The sequence below is a fragment of the Macaca mulatta genome, chromosome 18, assembly GCF_049350105.2.
Source record: "Macaca mulatta isolate MMU2019108-1 chromosome 18, T2T-MMU8v2.0, whole genome shotgun sequence".
NCBI classification, from domain to species: Eukaryota; Metazoa; Chordata; class Mammalia; order Primates; family Cercopithecidae; genus Macaca; species Macaca mulatta.
In genome coordinates, this window is record NC_133423.1 from 67,966,614 (window position 1) to 67,983,527 (window position 16,914).

A 16,914-nucleotide genomic window follows, 5' to 3' on the forward strand; every position below is an offset into this window, starting at 1 on the left:
AATTTCTAAAAATTCAAAATCATGAATTATACAACACAAATCAGTAACTCCAAAAGTTAAGGAGTGGTTAAACTATATTATGGATACAGGTAAGGAAAAATATTATTTTATTTTATTTTTTTAATTTATTTTATTTTTTTTTTTTGGAGACTGAGTCACACTCTGTCACCCAGGCTGGAGTACAGTGGGGCCATCTCAGCTCACTGTAACCTCCACCTCCCAGGTTCAAGCAATTCTCCTGCCTCAGTCTCCCGAGTAGCTGGGATTACAGGCACCTGTCACCAAGCCCAGCTAGTTTCTATATTTTTAGTAGAGATGGGGTTTTACCATGTTGGCCAGATTGGTCTCAAACTCCTGACCTCAAGTAATCTGCCTGCCTCAGCCTCCCAAAGTGGTAGGATTACAGACATGAGCCACTGTACCCAGAAAAAAATGTCATTTTTAAGATCAATTATTAAAATTTCCTAAGAGTTAAGTGATACAAAAGTTTTCAGAGTCCTAATTTTTTACTATAATACATTCCATTTCTGTAATCCATCTCTAGAAAGGCAGATTGACAAATAACTTGTTTTTGGAATTCTGAGAATACTTTTCTCATAGATGCCCTGAAATGCTACAAAATCAGAACATGGATCATAAAAAGTTGAAGAAAATACTTGGAGAAAGATTGTTATACAGACAATATCTTCATGTCATTTATCTCTTTTTTTTAATGTTTGTGGATACTTAACAGGTGTATATATTTATGGAACACATGAGATATTTTGATACAGGCATGCAACGTGTCATAATCATACCATAGAGAACCGAGTGTCTATCCTTATCTCTCTGATTTTAATAGAAGCAGTAAAAATACTTGCACTCATAGAAAAATGGTAAAAGGGCTCTAAAAAAAGATATACTGCTATCAACTTTACACTGACTTTGCCAAAGGAGTCCTAAATAGTTTCCCGTAAATAGCTTTCTAAAAAATTAGTAAGTAAACTACCAGGTTCTGTTTTTCTTTTCTTTTCTTCTTCTTTTTTTGGAGACAGGATCTCACCCTGCACCCAGGCTGGAGTGCAGTGGCATGATCATAGCTCACTGCAGCCTTGATCTTTCAGGCTCAAGCAATCCTCCCACCTCGACCTCCCAAAGTGCTGGGATTACAGGCCCAAGTTCTTTTGTAATCCCTCTTTTTCTCATATTAAAAACAATTCTAGCAGTGTAACAAGAACATCCTATTTGGAAATAACATGTTAAATAGAGTTATTTCACCCTCTCAAAGGCCTTTGTGGTAAGTGAAACAAAGACTAGCAAGTGAAGTAAGAGGAAACACTGAAAACCTCCATGTTGTTCATCTACTTAAATGATTCAATAGAAGATTAATAATAGAGCAAAATATAAATGTTCAGATGTTTTAAAATTAGTAGTAATGGCTGCCTAACAATGGGAATACTAAAAACCACTGAACTGTACACTTTAAAAGGGTAATTACGACATATAAATTATATCTCAATAAAAAATTCAACTGCAAAGTTAATTTCTATATCCTAATATTGGTCACTGTGCTTCCCAAAATTCTTTTTCTATAAACACTAGACTCATTTGAAATTAATATCTCAGCTGGATACAGCGGCTCATGCCTGTAATCCCAGCACTTTGGGAAGCCAAGGCAGGTGGATCATTTGAGGTCAGGAGTTCAAGACCAGCCTGGCCAACATGGTGAAACCCTGTCTCTCCTAAAAAGACAAAAATTAGCCAGGCGTGTTGTTATACACCTGTAATCCCAGCTACTTGGGAGGCTGAGGGAGGAGAATTGCTTGAACCTGGGAGGCACAGGTTGCAGTGAGCCGAGATCGTACCACTGCACTCCAGCCTGGGTGATGAACTGAGACTCTGTCTCAAAAGAAAGAAAGAAAGAAAGAAATATCTCATTTATGTAGTCTAATAATTCATGAGGAAAGTTACAAAGTTCACATTACCTTAACTATAGTCAAAGAAAACAGAAATTTTCGATCCAAGTTCTTTCACCATAAAATTCTACTTCTATAAAAGTATACAGGAGTCTTCTTTATCTGCAAGGGATATGTTCTAAGACCCTGCAGTGGATGCCTCGAAGCACAGACAGTACTGAGTCCTATATATGCTGTTTTTTCCTATATATACATATCTATGATAAAGTTTATTTTATAAATTAGTCACAGTAAGAGATGAACAACAATAATTAAAACCAAAATAGGCCAATTATAACAACATACTTTGAGGCCAGGCGCAGTGGCTGATGCCTGTAATCTCAGCCCTTTGGAAGGCTGAGGCAGGCAGATCATGAGGTCAGGAGATCGAGACCATCCTGCCTAACATGGTGAAATCCCATCTCTACTAAAAATACAAAAAAAAATTAGCCGGGCGTGGTGGCAGGCACCTGTAGTCCCAGCTACTGCGGAGGCTGAGGCAGGAGAATGATGTGAACCCGGGAGGCGGAGGTTGCAGTGAGCCGAGATCACGCCACTGCACTCCAGCCTGGGCAACAGAGCAAGACTCTGTCTCAAAAAAAAAAAAACCATATATATATATATGTGTGTGTGTATATATATATATTGCACTGCACTTACCCTTCTTGTGATGATGTAAAATTATAAATGCCTATGTGATGAGATGAAGTGATAGAATGGCACAGCCCAAGATTTCATAATATTTTCAGAATGGCACACAATTTAAAACTTATGAATTATTTCTGGAAACTTCCATTTAATATTTTCAGACAACAGTTGACCACAGGTAACTGAAATCATGGAAAGTGAAATCTCAGATAAGGAGGAATACTATAATATGAAATCAAAGACGCTAAACCTTATAGAAAGAAATAACTATAATTACATAAGTAATGAAACTTTTCAGAGAAACTTGGATTTTATAATATACAAACCTTAAACCAGAATACAGATTTTCATATTAAATTTCAATTAGAGTATCTACATAAAAATGTAATTATAAGTTAAAAGACTATTGATAGTATTTTTCAATCCTACCTGGTTCTGTCATCTGAGATTTTTGTATTAGAACATCTCTTATTTTCTCCACCCACAGGTAAAGAATACTTTCACCGATATTCTGTCTAAACAAAATTCAGGGAAAACAAAATTTGTTATTTCAAAAATCATCTTCTCAAATTCAAGAAGATATTGACATTTACAATCAAAGACATTATAAACAATCTAACCATTTCTTTTTTAAAATAATTTATAAAAACCTGGGGTTTATCAACATTTGTGTCTGAGTATTTAATACAGGTTATAGCAACCTTAAAAATTCCAGTCGACTCCAAAATTAACATGGCTAACTTTAAAATAAGCAGAAGAGTGGTAACTAAAGAGGGGAATAAACATTTCCAAACTAGATGGATTAGAGAAATATAAATGTGACTTAGTTTCTGTAAGTGGATACAATCTTTCAGTATGATCATTGCTTGATTTTTTAAAACTTTTTAAAGAATTTCAAACCACTTATTTGGTACCCTTATCATTTAGTATACTTATCTCAACAACAAAGAATGCAAAGCATATGGGGAACTCCTTCAGGGAGTCAATTTACAAGATCTAAAAGACAATTCAACAATTTTATATTCATATCTTGTTTCTGACAAAACATTCTATTGCCTAATATTCTATTGCCTAAATAAATATTCTATTGCCTAAATTGATAAATTTTGGTTCCAAATGATATTTGGTTGTCCCGGGTAACGAAATCCATCTCAAAGGATCACTGAGAAAAAGAATGTGTCACGGGTTTTGAAGTCATGTCCATAGTTATGTTAAATGATGGCAACAGCAATAAAATAAAGGCCCAAGCGTCTGCTCTTTAGAGAAAGACACTAACTGTAGATAAGTATGGTATGTGTTTAAAGATATCACCACACTACTATACAGCAACACTTCACCTCTTTCCTCTAACAGTTTCCCTTGAAACCATTATCTCTCTTTATTACTATTCATCAGCACCCACCGAAACTTTCAAAACAAGCAGACAGAAAAAAACAACGTTTTCAAATAATTCTGTACCCTCAAATCCTCCCCATCACACCCCACATCACTACAATTCCTAGTACTAAAACTAAATACTTGTATTGGTTGATATAACAGTAAAGCTATTCACTAAAATGCACTAAGCTGTGTAAAGTTAAACTAATCATTTGATCTGAGTTTCCGTCACCTAATTTTCAATATTATAAGCTGGAAGAGATGCTTTTTAAAATAAGAACAGTCCAGGGCCGGGTGTAGTGTAATCAAAGCACTCTGGGGGGGCCAGGGTGGGCAGATCACCTAAGCTCAGGAGTTCGAGACCAGCCTGGGCAACATGGCAAAATCCCTTCTCTACAAAAAAAATACAAAAATTAGCCAGATGTGGTGGTGCCTGTAATCCCAGCTACTCAGGAAGCTGAGGTGGGAGGATTGCTTGAGCCTGGGAGGTGGAGGTTGCAGTGAGTGGAGATCGTGCCACTGCACTCCAGCCTGGGCAACAGAAAAAGACTCCTTCTCAAAAACAAACAAACAAAAAAAAACAAAAAACAGAAAACAAACAAAAAAAAACCAGCCAGATGTGGTTGCTCACACCTATACTCTTAGCACTGTAGGAAGATAGCTTAAAACCAAGAGTTTGAGACCAGCCTGGGCAACAAAGCGAGGCTCCGTTTCTGCAAGAAATTCAAAAACTTAGCCAGGCACAGTGATGGGTGCCCGTAATCCCAGCTACTTAGGAGGCTGAGGTGGAAGGATCACTTGAACCCGGAAGCTTGGAGGCTGAAGTGAGCTATGATTGTGACACTGCACTCCAGCCTGGGCAACACAGCAAGACTCAAAAAACTAAAAAAAAAAAAATTTAAAGAATAAAAAAAAGATAGCTGCTAGTTTAATGCTGACAATATGATCCCCTTTCTACAGATGAGAAAACAGACACAAAGAGATGCCACTATTTTAAAAACTGACTCCAAAAGTCTGACTGAAACAGCCTTAACCTCAGCTAGACTAAACTTTATATGGGCCCATTCCTGACTCTAGGACCTTACCTGCCTTTTCTTAGAGCATTTTCTTTACAGAACTTGTCACTGTAAATTCCTTCTCTGTCTCTTTGAGATATATGTAAATCGTTTTACAGAAAACTTTAATTGGTTTTACAACCCAGGAAATGTCTTTCTCAAGGACCTGGGAACCATCCCTTTGAAACACATCATCAAAGAAGACATTGCCCTTATCTTCCAGTCTCTGTGGAAGTACAGGAGGCTAACTTCAATGGGTACGTATTAGTAAACGCACATGGCCTACTTACAAAGAGAAATATTTGCAGACTCAACAATGACTTAATATGCCCAACACACCCGATTAATGGTCCCACATAATATCTTTCAGTACTTTTGCACTAGCTCATCCTGGCCCTTAAAAACCCATCTGCCTTTTGTTTCAGAGGAGTTGAGTTTACACTTGGTTCTGGCCTCTTTCCCTTATTGCAGGGGCCTTGAATACAGTCTTCCTTGTCTGTTTAACTTTATCCAATGTAATTTTTGATTCAAGAAGCCTCACTCACCAACATTAAAACCTAAGATTCCATGATGCATCAAAAGGTGAAGAGATGTAGAAAATTTCAAAAATTATCTTCTTGGATTCTAAATTAAATATTGCTATAATAGAAATTCACAAAATCAAATACTATAAAAAACTTGTAATCCTTTTCATTTTATCTTAAATAGTATCATATTCTAAGTATTTTAAATGTATTTACTTTTTGTTTTATCAAAATATTTTCATTTATTCAAAATATTCATATGCAAAATATTTAAATAAAAATTAAGGGCTGGGCACAATAGCTCATGCCTGTAATTTCAACATTTTGACATGCAGAGGCAGATAGATCACACGAGGCCAGGAATTTCAGATAAGTCTGGGCAAGGTAGCGAGACCCTTTCTTTACAAAAAAAAAAAAAAAAAATTAGCCAGTGGTGGCACACCTATAAACCCAGACACTCGGGAGGCTAAGGCAGGAGGAACACTTGGGCCCAGGAGGTCAAGGTTGCAGTGAACTACGATCATGCCACTGCACTCCAGCCTAGGCAACAGAGAGAGACCCCATCTCAGGAAAAAAAAAAAGTAGGTACAATAACCAAACTAACCTACATCTAATCAATCACCAAATCCTAGCTTATATATATATATATATTTTTTTTGAGACGGAGTTTTGCTCTTGTTGCCCAGGTTGCAGTGCAATGGCGCGATCTCAGCTCACTGCAACCTCTGCCTCCTGGGTTCAGGTGATTCTCCTGCCTCAGCCTCCCAAGTAGCTGGGATTATAGGCATGCGCCACCACGTCTGGATAATTTTGCATTTTTAGTAGAGATGGGGTTTCTCCATGTTGGTCAGGCTGGTCTCTCTCAAACCCCTGACCTCAGGTGATTTGCCTGCCTCAGGCTCCCAAAGTGCTGGGATTACAGGCATGAGCCACTGCGCCTGGCCAATATATTTTTAAGTATTTCTTTAACTGACCTTCTTCTCCATTCGTATTCTTGTTGCCTTAATAAAGGCCTCCACTATATCCCTCCTGAGTTACTGACTGCTCTTCTAAAGAGTCTCTTCTTCACAGACTTACTTTTTATTTATTTATTTTTGAGACAGTGTCTCACTCTATCATCCAGACTGGAGTGCAGTGACTTCACTTCGACCTCCTGGACTCCAGTGATCCTTCTACCTCAGCCTTCCAAGTAGCTGGGATTACAGGCACGCCCCATCATATCCAGTTAATTTTTATTTTTTAAATTTCTATAGAGATGCGGAAGGTCTCACAATGCTGCCCAGGCTGGCCTCAAACTTCTAGCTTCAAGCAATCCTCCCACATTGGCTTCCGAAAATGCTGGGATTACAAACAAAAGCTACCACACTTGGCTCATGTTTAATTTCTAAAAACCTGTATTTTTCCCTTGCTGCCCTCTGCTGGAATTATATGGAAAATATGATTAAAAGTTGTCACAAAGGCCAGGCGCAGTGGCTCATGCCTGTAATCCCAGCACTTTGGGAGGCCGAGGCAGGTGGATCACTTGAGGTCAGAAGTTCAAAACCAGCCTGGACAAAATGCTGAAACCCCATCTCTATTAAAAATACAAAAATTAGCCAGGTGTACAGGCGCTCACCTGTAATCTCAGCTACTCAGGAGGCTGAGGCATGAAAATTGCTTGAACCTGGGAGGCAGAGGTTGCAGTAAGCTGAAATCGCGCCACTGCACTCCAGCCTGGGCAATAGAGCAAGACTCAGTCTCAGAAAAAAAAAAAAAAAAAGTTGTCACATAAAAGTTTTAAAAATAAATCCAGGTGTGATGGTATGTGCCTGTAGTCCCAGCTACTTGGGAGGCTGAAGCAGGAGGATCACTTGAGGCTTGAGCCCAGGAGTTCAAGGCTAGCTTGGGCAATACAGTGAGGCCCTATTTAAAAAAAAAAAAAAAAGTTTTACAAGTAAGATGTGTATTTCTATTTAGACTACATGTGTGAAAATAATAATCACTGGACCAAGGTTATTCGAGCACATTTAATAAACAAGACACCATATCCCACCATTAGAACAAACTATAATTTCTGACACTTCCTAAGTCTCAAATAGCTCAAGTGAACTAGTTAAAGAGAAAAGGAAAGTTGTGTCCTGTGGGAAGGTATCTTTTAGTAAAAGGAGGATGTTTGGGATAGGGGATAGGCAGGTGAAGAGCCACTTCTGAGTGTATGACATTGTACCCGGGTAAGAAAAAACGCTAACTGATGAATGTGATTAACATGATGGAAGTTAAATGTGGAAAGATTTACAAGGAGGAAGTGGTCAATATCACCAAAAGTTAGGTAAGAGCTGAAAAATGGCCACTACATGAACAATTCTGGTGTTAATGGTGAACAAATCCGCAGTATACTGATCTTATTATATTCGGGGGCTGGGGGTAGTGGGCAGATAAATTGGCAAATAAGAGAGGATTATAGAAAGAAGTTTGTTGGGGGCACAGAAGTTGGAGTGGCCAATAATGTTAGGGAGAGATCTCAGAAAACATTTAATTAAGGAAATACTTATACTTCCGCCAAGCATGATGGAATCACTAAATGGGGACCCAAGAAAGACCATACTTGCTCTAGGCAGGAATAAGTAGAATGGATTCCACAACAACTTACCATTTTCTAATTAAATATTTTGGAAGGAAAAGAAACCTGGCCTGGATCCCAGGGACACAAAGAGGGACTGTCACTGTACCAAATGGAGTGGCCACCTAGAACATATAATACAATCCTTACTAGATCCTGGATTACAGTAAAACTGATATTCCAGAACATTATTTATTTTACTAAATTATTTCATTAAAATTAATCTAAATCATAGTTATATCTTCTCTAGACAACTGCATTAGCCCCCTAACTGATGTCCCACATCTACTCTTGCTACCTTCCAAACACTACTTCAAACAGAAATAGAATGATCTTATTTATTTATTTATTTATTTATTTATTTATTTTTGAGACAGAGTTTTTGCTCTCGTTGCCTAGGCTAGAGTGCAGTGGCGCAACCTCGGCTCACTGCAACCTCCGCCTTCCAGTTTCAAGCGATTCTCCTGCCTCAGCCTCCCAAGTAGCTGGGATTACAGGCGCCCGCCACCATGCCCAACTAATGTGTTTGTATTTTTAGTAGAGACGGGGTTTCACCGTGTTGGTCAGGCTGGTCTTGAACCGCGGTCCTCATGATCCACCTGCCTCAGCCACTCAAAGTGCTGGGTTTACAGGTGTGAGCCATCACACTGGCCCTAGAATGCTCTTTTTTAAATGAAAATATTATCATGGCCAGACACAGTGGCTTAAACCTGTGTCTCTGCACCTTGGGAGGCCAAGGCAGAACTGCTTGAGGCCAGGAGTTTGAGACCACCTGGACAACAAACCAAGGCTCCATCTCTACAAAAAAATAATTTTTAAAAAAATTAGCTGAAGGCAGAGCATGGTGACTCGTGCCTGTAATCCTAGCACTTTGGGAGGCCAAGGTGGGTGGATCATTTGAGGTCAGGAGTTCGAGACCAGCCTGGCCAACATGGTGAAACCCTGCCTCTACTAAAAATACAAACATTGGCTGTGCGTGATGGCAGGCGCCTATAGTCCCAGTTACTCGGGAGGCTGAGGCTGAAGAATTGCTTGAACCCGAGAGGCAGAGGTTGCAGTGAGCAGAGATCACACCACTGCACTCCAGCCTGGGCGACAGAGCAAGACTCCATCTCAAAAAAAATTTTTTTTAATTATTTAATTAAAAAAAATAAAATTAGCTGGGCATGGTGGCATGTATCTATAGCCCCAGCTACTCGGGAGGCTGAGGTGGGAGAAATCGCTTGAACCTCGGAGGTCAAGACTGCAGTGAGTCACTATTGTGCCACTGCACTCCAGCCTGGGCAAGAGAGCAAGAACCTGTCTCAAAAAAACAGAGAAAATCTTATCACGGCACCCTACTACCTAAAACCCTTCTCTACTTCCAACTATTCTTAGTATAAAGACAGAATCTTTAACATAACCTACAAAACTCTGGAGGACCTGTCTTGTCTACCTCTCCAGGTCCTTTTCCTACCATATTCCCTCCATCTCATCCTGTCTCTTACCACTGCATATCACCATCACTGTTTCCTACAACGTGCCAAGCTCCCTGACACCAAGCCTTGTGCTGTGGCCTCTCACTGGAATTATCGTTCCCTAATTAACTCTGCTTTTAAGTCAAACAAGCCATCCCTCACCTCCTAGACTATGTCAGGTCTTGTTTCAAATTCAATTAGTCTGGCATATCTTCCTTTCATAGAACTTACCACAGCTATTGTTATATTCATTTTTACAATGTTATAAGTAATACCTCTCCCCCACCAGAAATTCTAACTGCCATGATAAAGGGCACTTCTGTTCATGCTAGCCATACCTGCAACCAGGATCTAGTACAGTGCCTGCCATGTAATATTTATTGAATGAAGGAATGAACGAAAAATATAGCCCATCAAGAGATTCTGAGTCTTATGGCCTAATACAAGGGAAATTACCACTCAAGGTACATAGACATTTAATACATAATTACACTTAGGATTCTGTTATCAATTTCATTCTACATAGCCTATGAAAATACCAAATCAAGAGCAGTATCTCTGAATTTACTTTCACAGTTGGCTAAGTGTTTTTTTTAATTAAGATCCTTTTAGCAAATAATTTTTTTTAATTTATTGAGCTTGAGATGGGGGTCTCACTGTATTGCCCAGGCTAGTCTTGAACTCCTGGGTTCAAGCAATCCTCCCATCTCAACCTCCTGAATAGCTGGGATTACAAGCCTATGCCATCGTACCCAGCTTGGCTAAGTGTTTTTTATAGTTATTAGCTCTAAATGTTGCTGTATTTTTGTATCTAAGTAGAAGCTATCAAATGTATATATAAAATTATATAACTAACCTTTCAAGGTCTCTTCAAGTGAATTCTTTTTGTTAAAGCAGAAGTAGCTTTAAAAAGTTTAGAAAGGTTCTAACAAAGGGTTCACAGGTTCAACAAAAGCCCACAATACAATCACTAACAGAATTATTTTTTTAAAATTACCTGTCACTTACATATATATTTCCTCGAGGCTATTTGATAAATCCGCGCGTTCTTGCCCTTTAAGCCAAGGAGCACTAAGATTAAATAAAACAATTAAGAAGATTATTCAAGAATTATGTTTATATCTCAAATTACTGATTACATCACAAACAGGGCTTTAAAAAATTATTTTCATAAAACGGTCTTATATTTGTATAAATCTATATAGTCACAAAATGCTTTAATTAGCATTAATTCATTCAGCCTTCCCAAGAAACCATGACAAAACCCACACCAAAATTACTCTGTTTTAATGGTTTAAAAATTGGCCAGGCGCGGTGGCTCATGCTTATAATCCCACCACTTTGGGAGGCCAAGGCAGGCGGATCACGAGGTCAGGAGATCAAGACCATCCTGGCTAACATGGCGAAACTCCGTCTCTACCAAAAATACAAAAATTAGCTAGGCACAGTAGTGGGCACCTCTAGTCCCAGCTACTCAGGAGGCTGAGGCAGGAGAATGGCATGAACCCGGGAGGTGGAGCTTGCATGAGCCAAGCACGCCTCCGCACTCCAGCCTGGGAGACAGACAGAGCAGGACTCCATCTCATAAAAAAAAAAAAAAAAAAATTTCTGAAAAGGATATTTATGTTTACAAGCATTCTATATCTATCATTTGCAATAAATAAAAATAAAAATTTACAGAACCATTATTAACAGTAAGCATTAATGCTATGGTTTTAAAATATGTGCACAAAAAAACTAATAGGTAAAAATTCTAGTAATTGAGTTTTTTTTTTTTTTTAAGGCTAATTAAGTGAAGCAGTGGGAGTGAAGAAACAAAGTAATCTAACCAGTTGTGATCAATTACTGGTTATAAATCAATTACTGGTCTACAATCAGACCAGCCTAGTAATTGAGTTTATGCAATTCTGTTCCCAAGGGTTTATACATATTACTGGGTGACGGGGCCAAGGTAGATGAAATATCACTTGCATCAACAGGTCATGACTCATAAAAGATTAAGCTTGGGCTTCTAAGAAGATGGTTCATCAACATCAATGGGGAAAGGGGCAGGTAGAAACACCAGAAGCATCATAAGTAACTCCTGGAAGGCACGCAGTCTTACATGTACATCAAGGAACTGTGGTTAGGTCAGGAGAACTAGGTTTGGAGAAACTCTAACGGCCAAGGTTTCTAGATTACTAGGCTCAAGAGGAAGGTTTCCTTCCTCATCTCTAAAGACAATTCTGCAGCTACTTCACCTCTACGAACCTTGTGATTCTCTTTCATACAAAGTGGCATATTCCACTGTTTTATAGAATTTAATTTTTATTTAAATGCTCTATACCAAACTCAAAAGGTATTTTTAATTTCTATATACATTTTAATAAGAAAGATATTTCCCGTAAATGCAAAGTACAGTATAAACATCTTTCAAAATATAATCTTTTTATAGCAATATAAATGTAGAAATACAGCTTACTTCAACTGGTAGATAGGTGGAGCTGTACCTGGGTATTCATTTGGCAGCATCACCTACAATGCAGGTTCAAAAACATCTGTTTACACTTCATCAAGGTTCAAAAGTAACCATATTTACAAAGCTAGCAACCGGACAAAAAGGGCAAGGAGGATAGAGGTGAAAGGAAAACGAAAACTGAAATATGGACATTATACCCTGACCCCAAGTGGATGGAGTGGCATTATAATATTTTCTGGGCACTTTTCAGTATTTCAAAAGAAATACTACAAAAATCCTAGGAAACACTATTAACTATATGAAACAGCTAACATACAATAAAGAACCATACACATACTTCTTTTCAAATCAGTATTATAAAAACAAACACTGGCAAAAACTGTTTTGCCTCCTTTATGCTGAAAGTACATACAAGCAGTCATCAAAGATTAAGCACTAAGAAAAGCCATAGCTGACCTTTTCATTTATTTTATCCTAATTACAACTGATAATTGATCATTGATTCTCAATTAATAAAGAAATGAGTGTCTCCTCTACCAGTCATCTACATTATTAACCTCTCCTTCCTTTTAAATGTTAGGCATCTTTCCAGGTTTGGACCCTTTCCTGTTAGATGAAGAGAATAATGAAGGGAAGAAAAACTACAGTCTCTCAAGGGTACATTAACACTTCTAAATGATTAAAAGCACTGGATTAGAAAGATTGAAACCATCAATCAATGTATGATTTGAAAGTGATCTGAGATGTAACTGCCCACGTGTTTCACCATTGACAAAAGCCAACAACAATTTAGAAAACAACACAAATAATCACTAGAATACAGAAGTCAACCATATAGTTAATATTGTAACTGAAAGATGGCTGCAGGGAAGGGGGAAAAAGTACCTGCAAGCAAAGCGTCCATTTGGGGTCATCTATATCGTCGCTAATTCTAATACAAAATATTTTGGCACAGTCGTCAATGACACACCATTCCTCGCCATAAATGGCTGCCATTGCTTCAATTTCCTCATTCTGAAAGAAATTGATGTTTTAAAAAGTCAACAAATGTACATATCTTAAAATCCTATTCTTACTACTTTATAAGGTATTCGCATTCAACATTACCAGCATAGATAAAAGATTCCTAGATGAGCCTTACCAGGGCAAATGTTTCTTAAGAGCAGGTCACCGTGTTCTACTCTCTGGGTGGTTGCTAGGCGCTACTCCAATGACTGGAGCCAGGCTTGCTACTGCGTTACTGTGCTTTTGGCCACTACTGAGCCAAAATGTAATATATATGCACTCCCATACTTTGTAATGACCATTCACACATGAAAAGATAAACCTATCTTCTCTGTTCCACCTTCTCTTTTTTAACAGGTAATCTCCACCCGACTCCTACCTCCAATAGCTCTGCCCCACATTATCTGTGTACTCCTCCTGGGTGTCTCACTGGTTCTTTCGAATGAAATTTTGTGTGGCGTGGAGGGGATACACAAGGACTGGATGGGTGGGTGGGTGGTAATCAAACCCTTAAAACATTTCATAAATTATTCTTTGGGCTTGGGGTTAAAACAGAAAAATAACTGGAGGACCTAAAGGGAAAAGATGGGAAGCAAAGCATCCATTCGACTTCGCAGCATTTCATTTTGTACTCACAGCCCTGTAAGAAAAGACATATGATCGCCCACGTGAACAAGGCACAGGGAAAGCTCGATGCCAAGGACCAGAAGGAGTGAGATTCGGTGGGCTCTCGGGGACGTGCAGGGTCTGGGCTAACGCCCATTTTGCAAAGGGGGAAACCCGAATTCTTAAGTGATTTGTCCAAGATGACCCGGCGGCGACAGGGTGGGGAGCGAAACCCTGGTTTTTGCCTTCGGCCCAGAGCTGCTTAGTCGCGTGTTAATGGTTGACGAGGACACCGTCCGAGACAGGCCCAGCCCGTGACCGCCGAGGAGCTGCCGGCCTAAGAGCGCTCGCCGAGGGGAAGCGCCGGAAAAATGGAACGCGGTGGAGCAAATGGCGTGGCCGGTGCTGGCGGAACCCGGAGCTGCCCCGGGCGGAGTGCCCCTCGGCTGAGGAGGACTGGGGTGGCGAGGCGAGCCCGAGCCGAGCCTGGAGAGTCAGCACCCCGCCGGGGCCTCACCTGCCTCTGGTCGCTCCCTGCGTCCCCCTCAGCCATGTGGCCCAGGGACCGGCCCTGCAGCCGCCGCCTGCCAGGTCCGGAGCGCGGGGGCGGGGCGCTGCGGCTGCGAGCCGAGAGCTGGCTGCGGCGCGGCCGGACCCGGAACCGCAACCCTGCCACGCCGCGCAGCCGGCATCTGCTTCCGGGTTGCGGGCCGAACGATGCAAGGGGCTCCGGGCTCCCGGGTTTGTTGTGGGGTTCTCCGTTGGGGCCTCGCTCCCGCCTTTCCACTCTCCCGTAGGGCAAAGACACAGGGAAAGCCAGCCCTCCGGAGTTGCTGCGGGAGGCTTTCTTGGCTCTGTCTCCTGGGAATGTGCCGGGGCGGGGGGCTTTCGCTTGCCCATTGCGGCCTTGGCGCCATCGGAACGCCCAGGAGACTTTGGGGAGTCATTTACCGCCGCGTCCCGGGAAGGGACTCAAACCTCAGTCCACAGCCCCAGACTCGTCTTTACGTTCCCAGGCAAAGGTTTTGTGTGTTTGTTTTTAACATGTTTCAAGTTTTGTCGGATTTTGGCAAAGTTAGGTGTGATTCACCAAAACTGGAGAACAGAGAAGGCTGGCAGTAATTTTGAAAGCGTGAGGAGAAACCTTATTCTCCCATTCACTGTTGTATTGCGATCGTTTTCTTTAGTCTCCTTGAATATTGTGGGGGCAACTTTTGTGCGAGATAGTAGTTATGCCAGTCAACTAGAGCATTGATTCATTTTCCCAAAAAATGAATCAGTTTGCCATTACTTCCTCGCCGATAACACACGTTCCATGACATTCTAATACTTTGGTTATGAATTATATCAACCACCTTATTCAAGACACCTCAATCGGGCAGTCATTCTCTTGATTGCAAGGCATCCTTGCTTGCTTCACTTTTCTTCACACATAATACACAAAAACTCAAAATACTACATCTTTCTTCCTTAATCATGGGTATTTTTCTGGCCCCCTTTAAAACTGTTCTCTTAAGATAAATCATTGTACAGAAAAATAAAACTCTTCTCAGAGTTAGGAGTTCAACACCTGTAGAGAATTCCACTTACAATGAGTATAAGCCTTGTGGATTTATTAATTCCACAGACATTTATTAGGCTCTTACTGTGCTAAACATGGGAGATGCAAAATCATATGTCATACATTGCCTTTAAGGGGCTAAGATGTGAAGGGAACAAAAGTAAACCTGAACCAGAAGTACAGTAATGAATCTCTTAAAGATTGGATAAGTGCTGAGAAATTTACCCTTAGGCGGTTTCGTCGTGATAGTGTGAACTTCATAGAATAATATACTTACACAGACTTGGATGGTGTAGCCTGCTACTTATCTGGGCTATGTATCACCTGTTGCTCCTAAGCTACAAATCTGTACAGCATGTTACTGTACCGAATAGGCAGTTGTAACACATGGTATTTATGTATCTAAACAAAGAAAAGGTACAGTACAAATATGGTAGTACAAATGCCGTAAGGTATGGTGGTACAAATACCGTATTACAAATACGGTATTGGACATGCAAGTGGTGTTATGAGACCACTGTCATATATTTGGTCCATCAGCATAAGTCACTGTAACCTCCTGGGCTCAAGCAATCTTCCTGCCTCAGTTCCCCTAGTAGCTAAGACTATAGGCATGTGCCACCATACCCAGCTATTTATTTTTATATTTTGTAGAGTTGGGGGTCTCACTGTTGCTCAGACTGGTCCCAAATGCCTAGCCTCAAATGATCCGCCCTCCTCAATCTCCCAAAGCACTAAGTTTACAGGTGTGAGCCACCACACCCATCCCTGAACTCTTTCTTCACTGACTTTTTCATATTTCTTACAGCTTATGCAAACATAGTGGTTTTCACACTTTTTAAAAGGCCGTGGAACCTTTTCTTCAATGAAAGTTTATGTAAAACAAATTTGTTCTGGCTGAAATGAAAATAAGACTGATTGTTCTGGCTGAAGTGGAAATAGGACTGAAGTCCCAAGTACTTAGCGGTACTCCCTCCCTCCCCGCAGCCCCACTAAAACTTTAAAACCCAAGTTTGAAAAACGCCACGTTAAAACTTAACCTTCTAAACAAAGCACAATATATTCAATTAGTTACACATAGTACCTCTATTCTAACCACATATCGTAGCAACCCAGACCATCTTCTACAGATTACACCCATGATTTTCTATTATTAATTCCTATTTCCTCAAAGCTACAACCTTTTAAGTCTTCTTTTGAGCTCAAATTCTAAATGGAAATGGCTCTTTCTGCCAAAGGGAACAGAAAAAACCCTCCCCATTTCTGTGGCCAGCATTAGCATGTAGCCAATACAGAGAACCCTGAATAAGGCCCCAAACTTGGACATGCAAGGAGCCCTTTGAAAAGAGAAGAAGTAATTTAAAGTAACAAGTGTAGTAGTCAACCTACATTTTGAAGAATGTGCTGGAAAAATGCAAGATGGTATAGACAATTCAGTTGCAAAAGACTACTTGGTGTAAACCTTGAGCAGTTTCCTAAGCAGAGACTGAGAATACTCTGCAAATAAAAACACAGTCCTGGATCCAAGACGGGGTCTCTAAGACAGATTCCAATGATGTACACATCCATTTACTCAAATGGTTACTGGCTGTCTCCCTTAAACTCAGTATGTTCACAACTGAACTCAATCACTTTTTCCTAAACTTATTCCTTTTTCTATATTCCTCAGTTCAATAATTGGCAAACCTTG

General features: G+C 40.1%; 1 protein-coding gene across 2 annotated transcripts in view; it reads right to left on the minus strand.

Moving 5' to 3' along the window:
• IMPACT (impact RWD domain protein) overlaps positions 1-14,322 on the minus strand; it is a 30,861-nt gene extending 16,539 nt beyond the window's left edge. Inside the window, exons 1-5 of one of the 2 annotated variants that reach the window (XM_077974652.1) lie at positions 13,694-14,303; positions 12,938-13,066; positions 12,056-12,108; positions 10,603-10,665; positions 3,012-3,097 (exon numbers count right to left, since the gene is read on the minus strand). In XM_077974652.1, the coding sequence (XP_077830778.1) occupies positions 3,012-3,097; positions 10,603-10,665; positions 12,056-12,108; positions 12,938-13,048 (313 nt within the window). In that variant the 5' untranslated portion in view covers positions 13,049-13,066; positions 13,694-14,303. 2 annotated transcript variants of the gene reach the window in all.
• Between the last annotated feature and the right edge of the window lie 2,592 nt (positions 14,323-16,914).